The sequence below is a fragment of the Acomys minous genome (assembly GCF_964271855.1).
Source record: "Acomys minous genome assembly, chromosome: 14".
Taxonomy (NCBI): domain Eukaryota; kingdom Metazoa; phylum Chordata; class Mammalia; order Rodentia; family Muridae; genus Acomys; species Acomys minous.
This window is the reverse complement of record NC_140496.1, coordinates 91,620,933-91,642,962: the sequence shown is the minus strand read 5'-3', so window position 1 is coordinate 91,642,962 and position 22,030 is coordinate 91,620,933. Positions and strand designations below refer to the sequence as shown.

Below are 22,030 nucleotides of genomic sequence, written 5' to 3'. Positions count from 1 at the left end.
TCTGTCTAGAAAGTGTCTTGGGAAGGCATTCTTGTCACTGGTGCTTTCTGTTTGCTCGTTTTGTTGTAAGAGAGTATTATGTAGCCCAGGTTAGTCAGGAAATTGCTAGCTGATGATGACCTCACACTCTTGAGCAGAATGTCTCACCTTCCCAATGCTATGGTCACAGACAAGCATGTGCCTTTGCACTGCTCCTTAGGTTTAATAGAAAAACATCTGAAATGCTCTAGCATGATCTTTGCACTTTGTATACTTAAGGTGGATTACAGAATTATACACTTAAGGTGGATTACAGGAACAAGGTGGGGGAATGTTCTGGCCAATGTTCACGCCCAGAGAAATGCTGAAAACCTTCATCTAACTAATCCAAATAATTAGCTTTTATTAGTTCAATTCAAAGTAAGTTTATTGCTTTAAAAAATTCACTGGCTTTGACTTTATATATAATTTCTACAATAATTGAGCATTCTTTTATGTCTGCATCAAAATTTTAAACAAGGCTTTCTCTAACCATTCAGAAAGTCCCCTTTTGTCAAATGTATTTCACGTGGCTCTCCTTAGTTGACACTGTTAGCGAATCCCCAGCACCCTGCTTTATGGACTGCCATGAGCACAAAGCATGCAGAGAACACGCCCTGTTGTCCCTACCATTCTTGCCTAAGGACAGTACATCTTTGCTGGGAACCACTTATGACATGGCTGTAGTATGTCCATGGTATGATGCGCACACTCCTTAGCTTCAGAGGAAGCAGTGTCACGGTCAGTGTGGCCTTAGCAGAAGTTATGTAGTGATAGCACACTCTACCTAGCTGCCCTCACTCTCTGAGGAAGGTCTGAGAGTAGAATCCACTCACTGCAGGTGACCAAGGTATGCAGAGAGGGGTAAAGGGCAGGATGAAAGGTGGAGCAGCAGGAAGACAGGCCACTTTAACTTTTGGAGCAGGATTCCTGGTAGCATTAAAAACGTTTAGAGACTGGGGTCTAGCTCTGAGCCACCCCAAGTACTATGCAGAGAAAGTAGAATATAGAAGGACAACAAATACAACAGGCTATCATGTAATTCACAGCCCCTTGGGAATAATGAAGGTCAAGGCTTTTACTGGTATTCTGGACACCAGGCTCAGGGCAAGAAAGGAAACGTTGCAAAGACACACATATACCCCACACTTGAGATATTACACTACTGAAACATGGGAATTTCACCAGGAATCTCATGCTGGGAGGAAAAAAAAAAGCTGAAGCTTGATGCCAGCCAGCGGGGAAAGCTGTGCCCTGAAAAGAGCCTTCAGTTAGTGCTGACCAGAGCCAGATGGCAGTGGCGCCCCACACCTTGACCAGGATGACTTCACTGTGCATGCTGCTCGCCCTCTACTCAAGCCTACACTTCATGCCAGGACTCTAAAAGTGCACTTGGAAAGGCAGGGTCACTAGCCCTTTCTGCTTCTCTTCCCATTACGGGCACAGTGAAATAAATCTCCTTTCTCCACTTTTCACTACCGTTTGTTCCATTGTCCTAGCTTAGTTTCTGGGGACTGTCAGGGTCCAGGCCTGGATCCTGCCTTCTGGAAGAGGATACTTGTCAGTTTGGCTGAAGTTCATGCAGTGCTCTTAGGCCAGTCTCAAAGATGCGCCCCCCTGCCCGGACTATATACTTCATCTCATATACCATTTGACTGACTAATTTTTTTTCTTAATCTCTAAAAATCATACTCAGAGACATTACCCCATACCATCTAGAACAATGGCTATTATACTCAATCCTTCCTCCACATTTTATCCCCTGATGTGACACACCCAGGACATGTCATTTTAAATCAGGATCACTTTCCGGAGGAGTGTAGGCTTTGACCCTTCGTCTTTCCTGTCCTCACAGAAACACATAATGCCCCTGGCATCCCTGCTTGCTTTCGGAAGCAGGTACAGAATTTCAGCAAGAAGTTCACTGAGAACTGTGGGCTTTATCCTAATTCACGACTTCCTGGTTGAGTGACTCTGTGAGAGGCAAATGACTACAGGCACTTGGTTTGCATACAGAAATGGGGAAGAGAGGCTAAGATTTACCGTGAAGCTTAATATTCGTTTTAAAGAATTGAGCCTGTACTTACTTAGGTCAGAAAGTGATGCCTGGTAGGGGCTCAATAAATATAATTTGAATTTCGAGCTGTGATTTATTTTCTTGCTAGATAAGTCTTTGCTGACCAAACATAAGCACTTGTTAAGTATATAATGTAGTCTTTGTAAGGAACAGGAGTTTGGGTTACCCTCAATTATTATCTTTTAAAATGTCTGTGTCTAGCAGAGAGCAGACAGCTTCTTTGCTATACATTGGATACAATCTAGAAAATATTTAAAAAGTAACAGTGCAAGGACTCCACCTCCAAGCCTTTAAATATTTAAGGAATCAACAAAAACAAGAAGCAGAACCGTTTAAAATATTAACCATCCAGTCAAAATCCATTTCAGCGTGAAGGCGCCAAGTATTGAGGGTTCACCCAGGACTCGCACCTACCTTTGTTATTGTACACATCTAAGTAGTTTGGTGCCGAGAAAATTGTGATGAGAGAAGGGAAGCCTGTGGTCTGGCTCTTCCTGTACATGCGGTACCTACAGACAAGAAACACAAGGTGAGTGCGGACACTGACTTACACACCTGCAAACAGGAAGGTAAGGTCTGTCTCTCAAAGAGCAGCCAGCGAGACAGGCCAGGGAAATTCTCTATGTCTTCTGAACACAGGCATTGATCTCTTTCAGGAGGGACAGGAATGCCAATCTACAGTCACACCTGTGGTTCCCAAATGGGGATCTTTTAAAGGTAGCAAACCTCAGGGGTGGGTGGAATTCAGCACAGTTCTAATTCATTTTTAGGTGTTCATCACAAAAAATGGAAGCTGGGGACTGCAAGGAGACACCCACGAGCACTGCAGTTTTCAGAGAGCAGCCAATCAAGTAAGGTGAAAGAGACCAGAAGACCAGCCACTAAGACGCAGGTCAGTCATTTGGTAAACTCTTCTATATAAGGTTACATATGAACCTTTTGCTAGTGATTTCTGAAGGCACAGTGATAATTTTTGCTTCAAAGAATGTCGCATTAAAACTATGAGCTTTACTAATTGAGACTTTCTATTTTAGAACTTTATTTATTACCAGGCTCTGTTGGTGACTGCACAGCAAAGATTACTGTCTCAGCAGGGTGAGATGTAATCAATCCGTAATGAATAGTGCATCAGTGAGAACTTTTGGAAAGAAACCATCCTGTTACTTTTCCTCTACCAGGACAAAAATAATTCATAATATAACACTTCAATTATCTATCAAAAAGAACAGAAGATAAAGACTCTTTTTCTATCACCATAAAAATGCATCTCATGACTTAACAAATTTAGCAATAGCAGTTTAGAAGCCTTCTTATACAACAAAATCTTATCTTTAAATTTTTTTTTTTTTACTTTTATTTTTCTCTTTTCCCCCCTGGTATTTTAATGTAGCTGAGTTCTAAAAGCAGTCTAGCCTGTGCCTTTACCCAGATAGCTATTTTAATTTTAAGCAGATTTAGATTTTTTTCTTTCTGAAAATATTCAGACATTGAATTTTCCCAAAAGAAACACTCTATTAAAAGCATTTAAAAGTATTTCAGATGTATTTTGTTTAGGGAATTATGCTTTTGTTGGGGCAGGGGCCGAGGGTATCATTGTGTCATTGTGTTGTTCCCCCGGCCCCCCTTGCAAAGTAAGAAAACTACTCAAAAGCAGAGTGACAGAACCTTCTACATACACTGTAATCAAGTAATTGCCTTCTTAAGTTAAGAGTAATGAGTTACGGTACAAATATTCCAAGTTCTTTGGCTTTTAAAAAAATTAGGTTGGTTAGGCCTCCTTATCAATAAGTAGATAAATATATACCAAACAAGCTTCCCATTGTAAACAAAAATATTTGATTTAATTGACATTATTTGGTTAAGGTAACCATCCCTAAGTAGGCAAACAAACTAAGGTATGTAACTCAGAAACACCTGCTCTAAATGTCTAGCCTGCTAGAAAAGACACCTAAGATAACATGGGCACGCTATATCCCTGAAAAGTGCCAACAGTTCTGAGAGTCTAAGTGACATGTGCACGAACATATTACTTCAATGATCAGCAACAGCATACTGACTGACTGTACCATGTCAGCTCAGCTCCGACCTGCTAAGTCACTGCTTGGAAGGACCTTAGTTTCTGTCATGTTTCAGAGATATGTTCCACATGGGCCACCATAGGAAGACACAAACACCCACTTCAGCACATATTTTTTGTTGTTGTTATTGTTGTTTACTTTCAGAAAATGCAAAGGGGTAAGTTTATTTCTTTACAGGCAAAGGCCCAATGAGAAAGGTGACCAGACTTCAGTTCCTAAGGTGAATTTTCCTTCTTTCTCTCTCTCAGGTTTAAAATTGTTTAAGATAAACACTTGATATTTCTTAGTTTTCCAAACTCTTAAAACTAAGCTTTAAGAGTTCAACAACTACAGAATTAATTCTTGGGAATTATTTGATAGATATGGTATTTTTTATTTATTTATTTTTATTTTTTGATATGGTATTTAAAAAAAAAAAATGTCCTCATTCCATCCTTATAAAACTCTACAAGGAGGAGCTCTTTACAAGTTTACATCTTGGAATACCTTTTAAATATTTGTGTCTCTCATTCATATTGTGAAGCAAGACTGAAAAGTGGCCGATGATTCATCTTTTGGGCATTATAGTAATTTCAAGAATTGAAAGAGATAAGGGGAGGAGCCTTTAAGAAAGCAAGTCCTTAAGAAAACAAATGGAAATGGACTTCTTAAGTCTAAAAATGGCAGAACATTGAAGAGTCTTGTAGACTTCCTGCAATGCTATGAACTGAACGCTCTTTAACGTAAGCGTAAGGCCAGATACCAGCAGTCATACGCTCCCTGCTGCTCTGCCATACCTGGGTTGCAAGAAGCCCATTTTAAAGCTAGTTTCTCCTGGAAACACAACTGGCTAAAGGGAGCCAGCTCAGCCTAAGCTGGGTGAAGAACACTTGACAAAATGGCGGGCGCTGACAAACCATCAGCATGGCTCACCCTGCGTCCTGGGCTTCGTGGGCTCGGAGGATGGACAACAGGTTATTGTGTTGCAGGAAGTCACATACAGCTGGGTAACTGCCAGACAAAGAAAGGAGAGTGAAGAGGTGGTTAGAACGTCTTCAGCAATCACTGTACATCACCCAGTCACCCAGATGCTGCTGGGATCCAGCACAACCGCACAGGACCTGGGACACAAGTTTCTTGGATCTGGGCACAGGTTCTAAACATGTGGAAGGGGAGAAGCTACTTCTGAAAGGTGTCCTCTGACTTCCACATGTGTGCCTTGGCATGCACACCTATCATCACATTCTCAGAGTAATAAATAAAACTAAAAAGAGAATGTCAATTTCCAAACTTCATTACAAGTGAAACTCAAAACCACTATGCCTTTGCTCGAAGACATCTTGAAATAAATTCAAAATCAATAAACTTGTGACAATTGAAATTAAGGTTAGAAAAACCAATATATTTTTAAAAATAAACTACAGCTATCACTAGGACCTAAAATACACACAAGTGGGATATATTAATAAATTTTAAAAACCTACTTTGGAGAAACAATTTAATACTTAATATATGAACAAAAATACTGGAGAAGACAAGCATAGTTTCTAGCCTATATATTTGCATGAAAAAGCTAATCAACAGAAACACAAATAGTTATACTTCTAAGATAGTACATGGCTACAAATACCAACTATGTAATGGTTAGTTGTGATGGTGAACTTGACAGGTACTAGAAACCCCCAGGGGACAAACCACTGGGCATATCTGTGTGGGAGACCTTACATCAGGCTCATCCAAGTGTCCAGATGGACCCTAAGTGGTAGCACATTCCTTGGATGAGGGTGCTGGCCCCAGCATCCATCTCTCTCTGCTTTCTGACTGGAGGGTCGATGTGATGTGAGCAGTCGCTGGTGCCTCAGCCAATCTGACTTCTGCACCACGACAGGCTGCACCCTTCCTTCTCCCTCAAATTGCTTTGTCCTGTGTGTTGTCACAGCAGGGGAAAATAACTAATGTAGATTAGTTCTTTGGCAAAAATGGTTCCTTTACAAACTGCAGAGTTTTGGTTTATCTGCACACATTGTATCTGTGTTTGGGATTCATTGACTCTGCAGAGGGATAGAAATGCCATGACCTATCAGACCAGGCTAGAAGGCAAGCCAGGTTGAGTGGGAAAATATGGTAAGGATGATGTATTACTTCTGTCATGAAGGCTTTTATAAATCAGAAACATTTAATGTGATAAAAAATTTAGGAAATCCACAGAGCAATAAAATACAATAAAGATAAAATATTCCACATGTTATATTGACATAACAGGGTAATCACAGGCTGCCCCTCCCCGCAAGTCTGTCAGTCCTGAAGGAATATTGCAAACATGATCTTGCGTAATTATGATTTCGTGATGGGTGTGTGGGTCAGCGGACAGCAGAGGGTTAGAACTCTGTACAGAGGGGGCTTGCAGACTGTGAACAAAGAAGACCGAAAAGAACATGTGAGCAACAGAAGAAAAGTGGGATTCCTTCTGCTTGTTTTGTTTGTTTTTCCAACATATCAAATATATTTTAGACTTTGAGTCAAATACTTTAAGACATTTTAATGGAGTTTTTGCCTGAAGGTATCACTACAATGCTTTTGCATGCATAAGCCTTAGCAGATGCTTTCCCTGTATGCTTTTTTTTTCCTAAAAAGACCAGTTCTTCCACTATGAGTTAAATGACCCCTTAAGAAGCCCTTACTTCAAGCCCACTTCACCCCTAGGCCTACAAAATTGCTGCCTCTACAGTTTGCACCTTAGACCTTCCTGATCCTTATCATACTGTTATGCAAAGTATGATTACATATTTGCCTTTTAGCAACAGGAAATTCCAGCAGAGGAAATGGACTGCTTTCTCCACTCATCTTCTGAGTGCTGAGCAGCAACCTGTCACTCTCTGGAGCTCACTTATTGTCACTGAAAGAGTCTCAACAAGGGCAGTCAACAGTGGGGGGGGCAGCCAACAGTGGGGGTGCTGGTCCTCATGGCTGCTTCAGACTAGGTTCTCAGACCACTGGTGGAATGCCCTGAGACACTGAGGTGCAGCAAAATCCAGAATACAATGCTTCCGTGATTTATCTGATGCAGGTATGTACATGTAAGACCCAAATGCTACCAACAGTTTTCTATGAAGCAGATATTTCTCCCTCATTATGTCACGGTCCTCACTAATCCCCAGATAATGCTGGCCCACACCCAGCATCTCAGGCACCCGTCTGAACAGTGCAGGAAGTTGAAGACGGAAGCTCAGGTCTGTGACTATGAAGTTAATGGGAATACTGAGGTTGGAGGGCAGTTTTAAGGACTTTTGTTCCAGTCAGTTACTACTGTCCCAATTTAGGGGTCATGAGTATGACACTGATTAAATGAAATGAGTCACACAACGTCATCAGCCATGCATCTGGGAAAGGGACAGGTGTGTGGGATGACAAGAGTACAAGGCAGATAAGAGAAGTTATGTGAGAAAGTAACCAGAATGTATTGCATACATGTATGGCATTATCAAGAACATAATTTTTAAAAAAACTAGAAAAAACTTTCTGATGCATATAACTCTTTCTTAGATTTATTTGTCAATTATATGTGTGCATATATGTCATGTATGTAGGTATCCAAGGCCAAGAGTGTCAGAGCTCACTAGAGCTAGGCTTATGGTCATTTTGAACCACCAGATGTAGGTGCTGGGATCTGAACTCAGATCCTTGGCAAGAGAGGTATGTACTCATAATCCTGAGCCATCTCTTCAGCCTTAACCTGACATTTTTTTTCTGTATGATTATATGTTATTTAAGCCATAGCCCAGATAAAATGTTAAACAGTGGATAGTGCAGCATATAAAATTACATATCCAGGCTATATGGAGAAATGCAAAATAACAAATTGTAGATCAAAATAATTGCCAATAACTCCAACTGGAAATGACCACTAACTTCCTTCATTAGTTTTGCACTCACTTATATAGATGAGTCTTTCATAGATGTGACTTTAAAGACAAAAGAATAAAATAGAATAAAAAACCTGTGCAAACAAGATGTTCTTCTTTCCCTTTGACAGACTATAAATGAGAATTCTCTGCCAACAGTCAGTGTTACAAGCTATGGATTAAAATATTCAGCCACAATGTATCATATTTGTCAAGACTAAATATGAGTGTCACACAATTTGGAGAATGTGAGAATCTGCTTAATTCTAATTATCTGGGTGGCAGATTATATTTTATATCTGTGTCTATATTAATGGAATGTGTTGGTTTGAATGAGAATAGCCCTTATAGGTTCTTGTATTTGAATAGTTGGTCTGCAGTTGATGGAACTGTTTGGTAAGGATTAGGAGGTGTGGCTTTGTGGAAGGAGGTGTGTCACTAGTGGTGGGCTTTGAGGTGTCAAAAGCCCAAAACATTACCAGTTAGCCATCTCCACTTCATAATTATTGTCTAAACATGAAAGCTCTTAGCTTCTTCTCCAGTGCCATGTTAGCCCACTGCCATGTTCTCTGGACTAGCCCTCTGAAACTGTAGGTCCCAATAAACTCTTTTTTCTATAAATGACTTTGGTCATGATGCCTTAGCATAGCCATAGAAAAGTAACTAAGACACAAACAGAAGTAGGCAATGATGTAAGCTTACTCCAGAACCTGGTCCAGAATAAGATGTTTCCGAATGGCTGACCCAGAAGACAGCAGAGTGCTGTACTATGGGTAAATACAATACGATTCAATACTACAACCACATTTGGATTTTGTATGGTGTCATTTTAGTGAAACACAATAGGCAACATAAAGACTGATATAAATGAGGTATTTAACATCAGATATGTAAGACTTAACACTTGGCTCTAATCTATTCAAACAAACTTTTACTACAAGGACAAACATCTTTATAAAATGTTACACCTAAGGTGGGTGATTATCAAAAAGATGCTTTAAGCTTTTCAGAATTATAGAGCATTTTACCCACACATACTCATCGGCCTTGGTGCCTCAGCTTCCCAAACACAAGATAATCCTTAACCCGCCACATATGTTCAGAATAAGCTTCACTATTCATAAGCAAAACAAAAATCACTCACCGAATGATGGCTTATGGAAAATATGACTTTGTGTTCAAAACTAATTCCCCAATCATATTAAGAAGTGAAAAAAAAAAGAGAAACTTTTCAGCTACAATAAAATTTAATGTATAGAACAAAATGTTCTACTACAGAATAGCCAGTGAAAAGAGGATGTTACCATCTTAGTATAGACATGAGAGGTGTGTGAATGGGTTTATTTTACAGAGTTCTTTGGGCCAAACTGATCAGCATAAATGAACATTATTTCCAGGGAACATCAGGCTTAATTTTGAAGTTGAAAAAGCGAATAAAACAAAATCCAGCGTGTGCTCTAGAATTAAAAATACTCAATTATTTTTATAATCGATTTCCTTCTAGCAACATTCCCACCATTACATCACACAGAGTATCAGATGCAGCAGCTAAAAGTGAGGTATCCCATATCAGGAAAGTGGTCCAAACACACAGAACCCTAAATGTGCTTTGGATTCCTTTCTGAAGCATTGAGATATTCAAGTGCTATTTGCCAATGTAAAATTATGAAGACATGTTCAACCTGGCTTGTCAAAGTGCTAACTGTGCATCTGCTGGGTTACCTAGCATTCTATAACTGCTGGTCCCCACCCATCCAGGAGCCTGAAAGACTTGAAACTCTGTAAGAATGATTTCAGTATGATGTAATCAAGCAAGGAGAAGTTGGTTTTCTGCTTTAACTCAAAGAGCTGGTGAAACGCCAGCATATTTATGGATGGAGGAAAGCAAGGTTAGTAATGAGCTTACCCACACCCCACACAGTGAAGACCATTTTTCAGTACATTTTATCAACTGCAGCCATCCCCTCTCCCAGCACACGTTCTTTCATTCCTTTCTTACTGTTCACAGAAATTACGTATGCATGTATTTATATGTAGGCACACATATGTCACACCTATTTGTTCACTTCACACACCATAAACTCGAATGCTGTAAGGCCCATGTTCCAGCTGCCAGGGCCGGATCCTCACCTGTAGAAGTATGAACACCCCCTGACTGTGTTGTGAGTGAAATGTTCCTGAGTCTTCTCGTTCCCAAAGTCCTCCAGGGGGTCCGACCACAGGATGTCACACATGGGCCCATAAGCAGGTGGTTCTTTGAATCTGTCTAACTAAGAGAAATAGAAGACAGAGAACAAAACACTTATCTTTGGACACTTAGAATTCGTAACACACAGGAAGCAACTCTGAGTGACGACCATCTCCCTCGCCCAACCTCAGATGGGAGAAATGCCACCCAAGCCTCTGCCAATGCCCACCCCTCCCCCATTCCTCTCATCTTTCTGGTTTTCCTTTCTTTCTCATGATGAACCCATGGTGGTATCTGTGCTCAGCTTTCCCTTTGCAACAACAAAAACCGTTATAACAAGTACATTTTAAAGGCCAACTTGTGCAATTTTCTCCAAGGGCCAAGTGACTTTTCCAGCATATCATGAATATATGATGGACTGACAGAAAAATGGAAAATGAAACTGCCTACATGCTTTACAGATCACATATATGATACTTCTAGGCATGTGGCACATGCTAAGACAAGCCCCAAGCCAAGCTCCAAGACCTAAGCTAAAAACTGGATACAAGTCCTGGAGATGTGAGTGTATTCAGTTCTTTTAATTAAAAGGGATGCTAGCGGTGACAGAGGCTTCCTGTAATCTGAAGAACAGAGAATGTTAGATGAGGACAATCACAGCGCTTACTTTTCTGATGTCATCTAGAGTGTTAATCTCTGGAGACAGGCCACCGTGTACACACAGGAACTGTTGGTTCATCAGCGCGGCCAGGGGAAGGCAGTCGAAGGCATCCATACAGGCGTCATAAACTCGCTCTGAATACTTTATTTTACCTTTGAAATGTGAAAAGCAAAACTTTACCCTCATGCATTTGTGACTAGAACCACTCATTGAAATTGCTTTGTTTCTTTTCAATGTTGTCTAGCCAGGGTAATGTAAACCTTTAAAACAGAACCAATATGGCTTCTGAGACTCATAGACTAACCTTAGTATACAGTGCTTCCTATTCGTCATTAATACATTATTGTTTAATTTTTATAATTTTTGTCAATAGATGCAAACATTTTTATATACTTTGCAGATAGACACACATGCATGCACGCGTACACACACACACACACACACACACACACACACACACACACACACACACACGCGCGCGCACAAAGGAAACAGAAAGAGGACCATAATGCTGGTTGGTATTCCCATAAGATTTTGTTGAAAGGCAACTGCCATGATTCTTTCTGCTTCATAGAGTTCTGCTTTCCCTATATTGACTCACAGCTAATGTTTTTAGTAAAGTCTTTATGCTTCACTGAATAGAAAACCAAATTACAGAGAGAGAAAAAATTCAAAGTTTCAGTAAACAATGGGGAAAACAGACAGGAGAAAAACAAAACTTAAAGCACCCCCCAATCCAACCATGTATGTCTAAAGGGAGGCATCAGTATTCATTTTGTCTAATGTCCTACAAACTCACATCTATGAGGCCCCAAAACAGAGGTTCCATTTGGCCCCCGTTTTCTTGAGTGGAGTAAGATAAAAAATGTAGAATTGTGTACCTAAACACTAGTTTTGTAGTTAGGAATACACGAAGCTTTAGCTCAGATTAATAGATCACTTGATAAAACACATAATTAAAAAGCACATCTGGCTTGATCTTGTGCAGGTCTTGTGCAGACTATGAGCCACTGTGAGTGCATAGGAACAGTATTCTTGTCATGTTCAGAAGACACTTTTGTTTTCAACTTCCCCAACTTCTGCCTCTTACAATCTTTCTGTCCCTCTTCTCGCAAAGAATGGGTTCATGAGGCACTGTGGACAAGGTGAAGGCCTTTACAGGAAGGATGAATTAGTTTTCTTTAAAAAAAAAAAATTTAGTCTTTTTGAAAAATACATTTATTTATATATGAGTGTTCTATGTGTATATATGGTGCATGCCAGAAGAGGGCATCAGATCCCATTGTAGATGGTGGTGGCTGTTGGGACTTGAATTCAGGACCTATGAATGAGAAGCCAGTGCTCTTAACTGCTGAGCCATCTCTCCAGCTCCAAATTAGTTTTCTTCAAGGGTGTGGGCCATGGTTGGCTGACTGCGTTCCATTGGATGGCCCCACACCTAGGAGTATATAAGCAACAGAAGCTGGGGAGGGGGCGTGGGGGTGAATCTGGCAAGAGGTAGAGGGAAGAATGGAGAGTAAATATGATCAAACTACATTGTATAATATTCTCCAACAACTGTAAAAATATTTTAAATTGAGTATTCTTAAACCTGCCTATGTTTAGAAAGATGACATGAAATATCACCTAAAGCTTTTGACCTTTATGTAGAGAATAATAATGCAATATGTGCTTATTTATCAGTTAAAGCGACAATTTAGTACATATGGCATAAAAGGAAAAAGTCTCAGTATACTTACATTCTTGTTTAAATGTGAAATATTCTGTTAGATGTCTACATTCATGGTTTCCGCGAAGTAAAAACAGTGTTTTGGGGTAAAGAATTTTCAAGGCCCACAAATACAGCACACACTGAGGAAAAAATAAAATACAAAATGAGCGCTTTCCATTATAGTTGTACATTCCATCAGTTAGCACAAACTCAGTGTAGTATCATGACCAACATTTTCAACCTACAAAGACATTTAGAAACAAAGAATAACAGTACCACTTTCACCAACTCTCTGTTTTCTTGGCATCTAATTATATATATTTTTAAAAGTTACATTTATTTACTTAGCTCTGTGTGTGTGTGTGTATGTATGTGTGTATGTGTATGTGTGTATGTATGTGTGTGTGTGTGTGTGTGCACGCACGCGTGCATGGGGCATACGTGGAGGTCAGTGGAAAGCACACTGGCGTCAGTTCTCTGCCTCCACCATGCGGGTTACTTGTTCTGAACTCAGGTCATCAGGCACAACAGTAAGCGCCTTTACCTACTAAGCCATGTTGCTGCCCCATATCTTGTCCTGTATGTCACTGCCTCTGTAATACAGAGCCCTGATTCTTCTTTCATATAAATATATAATTAAAATGAAAAGCAGGGATTCTCAACACATTCACTAGTTAGTAATAAACAGGGAATATAATCCTTGCACCTTAAAACTCTCAAATTACTTAATTGGACATTGCAGATTACATGACCACAATGGCTAAGCTACACACGGACCAGATTTGGTATAAATTTTCATTGACATAATCTCTACAGAAGATGAGATATAAGTGTAACAATCAAATGTTAATACCAATATTATTTTCAAGTGGCAGTCATTCAGAATCCACACAGAGCAGAAAACACCTCTTAAAAACAAGCATGCCATCTCTTCTTCACAAAGCCTGCATTCCCAAAATGAAGCCAAGGAGGGATACCACAGAAACAGGGGCACTTCACTCACCAGTCTTCCAATGTACAGTGAGTACCCTGCGTAATCCTAATGAAAAAGTCTGTAGGAAACATGTCTGCTGGCTTATTTGTGAAGGATATTTACCTGTAAGCTTCTGTGATAATCACAGAACAAATTAGCAAAATGTCAAAATAATGCTCAAACATACAGTCCAGGAGATTTGAGAAAATACTAATTAAGGAGACAAGTATAAATTACTGTAATGCTCCAACAACATGTCATCTTCAAATATGAAATAGTGATTAAAATAAACAAGAACAATATCTTGGCATTAGGTGTGCGTGTGTGTGTGTGTGTGTGTGTGTGTGTGTGTGTGTGTGTGTGTGTGCACGTGCGTGCACGCACACGCTACTTTGGTTGGTTAATTTTCTAATTACAGTCATTAGCTAAAGTTCACATGATTAAGGTCCTAGCATATCTGAAGAGCTGACCAACTGTCCTCCATAAGTGGCCCTAGAAGCAGCATGATTCTCTGTGCATGCAAAGCCCCCCGCCATCTCACTGATGAGTGAGGCAGCCTAATGAGTGCTTGCTCTGAATCCTATTTTAGAACTACACTTACATGTTTAAATAAAAGATACTTGTATTATTCAAATTTGCCTCATATTTCAGAGAAAGGAGCTATTAAGTGCCATGAATATCAATGAGAGAATAGCTACTAAATTCAGAATTTTGAAGCTTGTCCCTTGACGTTGGTTATATGTATGTACACATATGTACTTGCATGTTGGAGGTTAAGTCAGAATGTATAATTTGCAAAAGGAATAGTTATACAGAGACCCTTTATATACATACTAAGAGGAGCTTAGAAACAGTTTATGCTAAAAAGTACTAAAGCCTCACTTGGACTCATCACTTCGCTATCAGCAGGACCAAAGCCTGGCATCCCTATGCGCATTTTGTATTGCTGGCTCTGCCTTGAGCCTTTAGGTCAGAATCCTGCTTAACCCCACACATGGGCATGTTAATCACTCCTGTATGGGTAAAGCCAGTACTACCTAACCTATCCAAACTGCCCTGATGGATGAAGGGACAAAGGTGACAGTAATTTAGGCATCTTAGTGTCAGGGGTTACCATGTCTTGTGGTTCAGCCCTTATCCTAAACCTGCAGTTACACTAGCTTCTAGGAACACCAGGGTCTTGCAACATCTTGCCCTTTGAGGAGCTCACCCTTGAGCAGAGGCAGTCACTGCAGGGGAACTGGACTGTTCTGTCGAGCAGCAGAGACTTGCTGAGCAAGTGACTGCAATACCTTGCAGAGCCAGATCTGATAGAACGGCCAAGCAGACCTCACTTAAGCTGGAAACTGCTTGCTGCCGTACACCACCAGCCCCTCCCCTCATCCTACCCCTATTTAAACTTGAAACGTCTGTCAGTACCCTGAAGACTGACTTGGAGTCATGGAATCCCATTTTTTGTTCCTCTCTCTGGTGAGCTGTGTTGACTGAAAGTCTGTTTTCTGCCTTTTACCTCTACTCTCCGTGACGGGACAATCATAGCAGCGGGCTGGACCTGGTCCTCTGGGATTCCTGGATGTAGAACCTAATCCACTGGGACTCCTGGATCAAGAGCCTAGTCTACTGGGACTCCCTACCCTAGAACACAGCCCACTAAGACTCCTGGACCTAGAATCTAGTCCACACGGATGCCTGGACCTAGAACCTAGTCTACTTGGGACTTCTGTGATTAGACTTTTGCCTTAGATTCTAGAACACATGCACTACAGAAATTTCTACCTCAAGTGTGTTTTATTTACAATACAGGTGAGAATGTATAGAATCTAATACAGATTTTTAGAAGTGTTTGAGTATAATTTACATAACATTAGATGCAGGTCTCACACAACTCTATGAAAATTTATGTATAAGAACTGCAAAAAACTGTTACATAGACCCAGAATCTACAATGCTCTCCCTTGTTCCTCTCTGGTCAATAACTTTCTGAAAATTGAACCAAAATTCTGACCTCTTTAGGCTCATTTTTTTCCTTTGACAATTTATTTTAAAATAAGGCAATTATCTCTCCATCTAAAATCTAAACTGTATTTGTAAACACATTCAACTACCAGACAGGGTTTATTTGTAAAAACAGCATAGGACACTGGTCATCTGTATATCTGTAAAAAGTGTGTACGTAGGTGTATCACATCAGTCAGAGGAGTCATAGCTTAAGACCTACATTTTCTTTCTGGCAGCTGTTAATGATCTTACTCTGATATTAGCCTAAAGCTTTAAACTATCCCTCTAGTCTTAATTACTATAATTCTTTCATAAATGAAGCCTAAAAGATATTCAGAAACGTTTTCTGCTAACTATCCCTAGTATTCATATGTATACTGTTAAAATGATACAATATATAACTCCTTTGAAGATATAATCCCATCTTTGCAGAACAAAAATTGAAGGAGAAGAAGGAAAAGAGCAAGAAAAGTAAATAAACAAGAAAAAGAAAAAGGGAAAATAAGGAGAGAAGTGAAAAGGGGAAAGAAAAAGGAGGAAAAAGAACTAAATTTTCCAAAATTTTGCCTCAAAGTTTTCCAAAATGGGAGTCATTTTTTCACATATTATTTCCTTTTCTCATGTGGCAAGCATAAAATATCTCCCAAACACTAAATAAAACCACAAACACAGCCAGCATGGAAGAAATGGCACAGTAAGTGAAAGGACAGGGGTGGACTGGAGAGGGGAGCACTGCCAGCCTTTACCCTCAACATCTGGTGCATGAGGGCTGCCAAGCACGGCCCAGACATGCTGGCAACTATCTGTCATAAAGTTCCAATATTCTGAAAAGTTGAAAATCTTTAACAAAGTTATGACCTCATATTCATCTTAGAGTACAGATCTGCAAATATCACAACCAAATGAAGCAAGAAAAACCAATGTCACTCAGGTAAAGATTACTTAAGTCTATGATGGATGTGAGTCAGCATTTCACTGTCTGCGTCTGTTAAGGCCGGAGGAGCACAATGTTACAGGGACCTCTCTGCATGAGAAGATGCAAATGAGCCGTACCAATCACTTCAATCAGGTTACCACTGCTATTTTTAACTAAGCAAGTATTTACAACTTCTAGTTAGAGATACTCAATATAAAAGACTGCCTTGATTTCCATCTCAGACGTAGCTCTCACTAATTTATGACTCATGCCTAATGACACAGCACTAAGGATACTGCTCTCTTAGTTCACATTGCTCACTGATAATAACAGTGTAATCACTTACTTAATAATTTAGGCATTTAGATGGGCAGTCTTCTTGCAAAATTGCATAGGATTCTTAGGAATAGCAAAACCGAACAAGAAAAGCAAAAGGAGAATCCTGCTTTAGCTGTACACTGATTAGATGCCTGACTTGGAAACAACCCATGCCTCAAAACTTTCTAATCAAAACTGGTGCTTTTCTGGCATGGATGGCTAAGTGCAGGCTATAACATGAGTTTGGAAATCCAAACTCCTGGAATGGACTATAGAACGTGACTTTTCTACGGCATCATTTGTCTCGTCTGACAAGCAGTCGAATATCAAGGCACTGTCAAGAGCTATAGCTACTGAGGACCAGTGGCCTTGTTTTGTCACCTCCACCACGTGTTCTACTGCTTGCTTGTTATTCTCAGGCAGCAGCATGGAATGCTGCCTGGCTTGCTGGGCTTCATTCTGGTCCACAAGTTCACAGCTAATAAACACAACAACTTTTCACACTTCAACGTGCTGGAGGCCTGGGCTGAAGTTTGGATGAAGGCAGAACAGGGGAGGCCAGCTCCTGCAAACTCAAGGCAGTGCACCGCAGAATGCCTGCAAAGAGCCTAATGAAGCAAACACCAGGAAACAGCTGTGCACGACTCTGCTTGCAAATTCTGGACCTTGCCTAGGGTCTGCAGAGAAACACACCCAGCTGTGGACCTAAATATATACACATGCTCCATCAAAGAGATTAGGTAGGGCAAGGCAATCATCAGAAAGAGGAAGGTTTGTTGTAAGACAAATTATGGCTGAGGACATAATGACTTCTTTCATTGCTACTCAAAAGCTGGCTTGTTTGGGGGCTTGTTTTGTGGGGATGATTTCTAATGATGGCAAAAAAAGAGAAAGTTGGGTTACTGGCGGTGAGGAGAAGGAGCGCGAACATGACCAGCCTGTGCTGTCCACAGCATGCTACCCAGAGCCTGCAACGGGAGTCAGCAGAGCCCCTTGGGATCTGTTCTTCAAAGCTGATTTGTTATGAAGTAAATGTAGGCATCTCTCTTCACTGAGAGGGTAACTTAGGAGAATATCTGCAGTGTGACCCTAAGTTATGGATGTGCATTCAAAACACCTGAAAACCAGACAGGGTAACTCACTCTGGAAAACTAAGCTCTTTAAATTTATTTATTTATTTATATATATTTCTGTTTTTAATAGATCCAGACCACAGCTTCCCCTCTTTCCACTCTTCTTAGCCTACCCCCAGCTTCTTCCAGTTTCCCCTCCCACTCTCTCACTAACACACACACACACACACACACACACACACACACACACACACACACACACACTGCCCTTCTCCTCCAGATCTACGTTTCCTCCACTTCCCTTCAGAGAAGAGCAGACATCCCAGAGATGTCCCAGGCCAACGCTCATACACACAGAAAATATTTTATATCTGATGATTTAACCCTCACAAGAAGGGATCATGTGTGTTCATGTGTACACATATGTGTGGAACTGTGATGGCCTCCTCACTGCACAGCAGAGACCTTGAAATATTCTTAGTAAGAACATTTCATATATACCAGTGGTTCTCAGCCTTCCTAATGCTGAGACCCCCGTACTCAGTTCTTCTTGTTGTAGTAACCCCCAACCATAAGATTTTTTTTGTTGTTATATCATGACTGTAATTTTGCTGTCATTACGGATCATGATGTAAATATCTGATATGCAGATGGTTTTAGGCAACCCTTGTGAGGGAGCCCTTCAACTTCCTAAGGGGTCACAACCCACGGGCTGAGGACCACTGTTACACATGCTTGATCTGTTTTAATATGCCAATCTCACTGAAGCTACTGCAAAGCTACTCACAGGTCACAATCAGCTCAAAGTGGATGACACTACAGATGCAACATTTCTTCCCGTCTATGTGTGTGGAGCAAGCCCACAGGCCTGCACTCTCAGTTTATCTGAGCCATTTGCTCAAGATAGAGTTTTGACAACTGCATCTCAGAACTTGGTAGTATTCTGTGAGGCCTACCTACATCCAACATGGCACAGCATTGATTTGGGTATTTTAAACTTTGTATGAATTTTGAATTTCCAAATGAACTTAACTTCAAATATCTAGAACGACTATAGTTTTTTTGTTTTTTATTTTACATCTGCTCAGGAGCAAGTCAGTGATTTCTCTTTTCAAGCATTTTAAAAATAGAGCTCTAAAAAAATCCCTCTAATCGGGAGAACTTTAGAATACTTCAAATGGCTTGGAGCTACAGATTCATAAGCTTTAAATTTTTTTTTTAAGGAAAAACAAACAGAACTGGGGTGTGTCTCTGTGTTATAATACCTGCCTATCATATGTGAAGTCCTGTATCGACCACAGCACTAAAGAGGCAAAACAAAATCAGAGTGAAAAACAAAAGCACTGAAGCCGGGGCAGCCACCAACCCCAGGGCTTGGTTCTATTTAGATATTTTAGAGTCATATTTCCTTGTCTAAACTTAGATTTCAAGGGAGCAAGGTGATAGTTTACATTTCTTCATAGTCTGAATCGTAGTGTATGTGTGCCTGTTCATCTCTCAAGAATACTAAAGAGAAACCCTGTCTCAGAAAACAGAAAAGAAAAGAATAAAATATATTTATTTCCATTAAAAAAGGTTTATACATACATCTATATGGACATATACACAAGTATATATGTTTTTCATGCACACACACATATGTATATACTTAAACACACATAAAAACACACATAAAATAGAAACTGACAGATTGACAAAAACAGAGAAAGTTTAAATTGCAGGTAATTAAATACCTCAAATCTTCAATTGATATGTTTGAAGTTGACACACTGTATTAGCATTATATAACTTTTTAGTAAATATAATATTAAAATATTTTATCACATATTTTTTTTCATCTGATGACTGTGAGTAAACGGTGGGATGAGTCAGTAACACTGACTTATTACATAAGAATCATTCATTTATTTTAGCTTTCGGTGTTTTTGTTTGTTTTTCCTAAGAGCACTTGTCAACTAGCATCTATACATTCTACCTTTGAAATTTTTCTCTTATGAAAACCATGTTTTCCAATGTATAACTGATGGCCCCTTCCTGAGACCTCGTACTAGGCATCAGAAGGAACCAGCAGGCACTGCTTTTGTTTGGCGTGGAAAGAGCCACACTCAATGGTTGTCTGTTTTGTTTTGATTAGTGACTTTGACCAACTACCTAGTTAGATGACAGATGCCACGGCACAGCCGCTGCCAGTGTCCTCACGCAGACACATGTGCAGTGTGTACCCACTCATGACAGCGACTCACTGTTTCACCACTAGCAGCCATAGGTAAGCACCACTCAAGTCCTCTTATGCTATCAACTATGATTGGTTCTCTCCCCGTGAGATAGAATCATTCACTGTTCTCACCAATGTTCAGAAACATAAACTACATGAAAGGCCAAAATCTTACCATTTCTTTGAGATCCCTCTGCACAAAGAGCTTACAGGAGAAGGAGAAGCATTAAAACTGATGGTTACAGATTCTGGGTTTCTGCAAGGCATTCATGTGTCTCCCTTGCTATGAGTGACACAGGTGCAGCTAAGAGGAGGCTGTGTACTCACTTCGATGCTGAAGTACCCTCTGTCAACGTAGTCCCCTAAGAAGAGGTAGCGAGTGTTGGCAGGAGATCCTCCCACTTCGAAGAGCTTCATCAAGTCAAAGAACTGTCCATGGATGTCCCCACAAACTGAAAGACAAAGCACAAGTCGAGGCAATGTGAGCTTACGTGTCTGAATCACACGACATAACTTGCAGAGCAAGAAAATGAGGTGGAAAAGCCAAGGCCTTTGCTGAAGATGCCAAAGTTCCTGAGTGGCAGACCTTGATCTCCCATTCAGGGATAATTCACAACTTAACTAGGAGAACAGTGTTCATAAGAACAGCAGTGGGCACTGTAGTCATGAACTTAACAATTTCACATGAGAGCCTATAAGAAAAATTATTTTTCCTAAGTTATTTCTAATATTGTCATTGGATAGGGTTTCACTGTACAGGTAAAGAAAGGAGGAAAAGACAAGGTCAGCAATCTGGTATAACCTCTGGATAACTAAAGTGTGAATTCATACTTCCTATTTATTATTGCTTTTAAAAAATGTGTTTATTAGAAGTATTATGTTTTGTTAGATCTAATATGCAACTGGCAAATTTAAATTCTAAAAGATTGTTTTTATAACAAATGTTATCAATTTCAAAACATTTTTCTAATGTATATCTCGGAAACTATAATTGCATATAATCACTAGGATCTAATATTAATTTAAATTAAATTAAAATTTTAGACATAATTTTATTTATTACTCAGTATTTATTGTTTATATAACAGCTGGGACTCTCAAAAATTAACATTGTGCTCTGCTTTCTGGAGGAGACAGTGTACACAGGTTGTGTAGTTTGACAAGGTCATTGCCAAAAGTAAGAAGTTGGAGCTTTAAAAAAAAGAAGTCGGAGCTTAAACTCAAATTAATTTGATTAAATACTTTTCTTGCCAACCACCATATGTTCGTACGTACATGCATACATTATTCATTATTTTGAAGCTTAGTGTGCTTAAATAATGGACACTGTGCAGATATGACAGCATCAGCGCAGTTGCATCTTCACACACCGTGTGTTGTAATTACCATCGTGTTACTGAGATCTACTGAAGCTCATTAGTCAGCAGGCATAGGCATGCAGACACACTACAGAGTCCATTGATGAAACAACTGCAAGCCAATGAGTGAAGTCTAAATGATCTGTACAATCCTACTTTCCACCATGAATAGAGAATGACTATGAAACGGGTAGAGGTAGGCAAGGTTTTGTGATGTCTGTGCTGTTGGTCTACTAAAACGATGCTCCTATTAGGGCACTGTGAGTGCTAGGGCACACCTTTCCTGCATTCCAGTTGAGCCTCTTCCCTCCCGTTGGCAAGAGGCACTATAAAATGATCAGAAACGTACTCTTCGCTTCTTGAAATAGCATCTCATCTTAGATTATTTATAAGCAAGCACATTTTTATTCTTATGGCTGAGTACTTCACAATTGGGTCTTTATTCGGAAGAAATTTGGGCCGAGACTAAGCACATCGTGTTCCTCTTGGGATAACATGGAGGTTTCAACCCAGAACAAAGAAGGAAAGAGCAGTGAGTATTTTGGCTCGCATGCTGCCAGGCAAG

General features: G+C 40.0%; 1 protein-coding gene and 1 long non-coding RNA gene across 6 annotated transcripts in view; one reads left to right on the top strand and one right to left on the bottom strand.

Moving 5' to 3' along the window:
- Positions 1-5,079, top strand: part of LOC311582790 — a 50,342-nt gene extending 45,263 nt beyond the window's left edge. The window contains exon 3 of the long non-coding RNA XR_014774235.1: positions 2,866-5,079. This is a non-coding gene — a long non-coding RNA (uncharacterized lncRNA). The remainder of the gene's footprint in view (positions 1-2,865) is intronic.
- The window catches only part of PPP3CA (protein phosphatase 3 catalytic subunit alpha), a 278,323-nt gene that overhangs the window by 47,937 nt on the left and 208,356 nt on the right, over positions 1-22,030 (bottom strand). For all 5 annotated transcript variants that reach the window (XM_084756053.1, XM_084756054.1, XM_084756056.1 and 2 more), the window contains 6 exons: positions 20,435-20,559; positions 12,643-12,754; positions 10,910-11,055; positions 10,185-10,324; positions 5,086-5,163; positions 2,510-2,604 (listed from right to left, as the gene is read on the bottom strand). In XM_084756053.1, the coding sequence (XP_084612179.1) occupies positions 2,510-2,604; positions 5,086-5,163; positions 10,185-10,324; positions 10,910-11,055; positions 12,643-12,754; positions 20,435-20,559 (696 nt within the window). The remainder of the gene's footprint in view (positions 1-2,509; positions 2,605-5,085; positions 5,164-10,184; positions 10,325-10,909; positions 11,056-12,642; positions 12,755-20,434; positions 20,560-22,030) is intronic.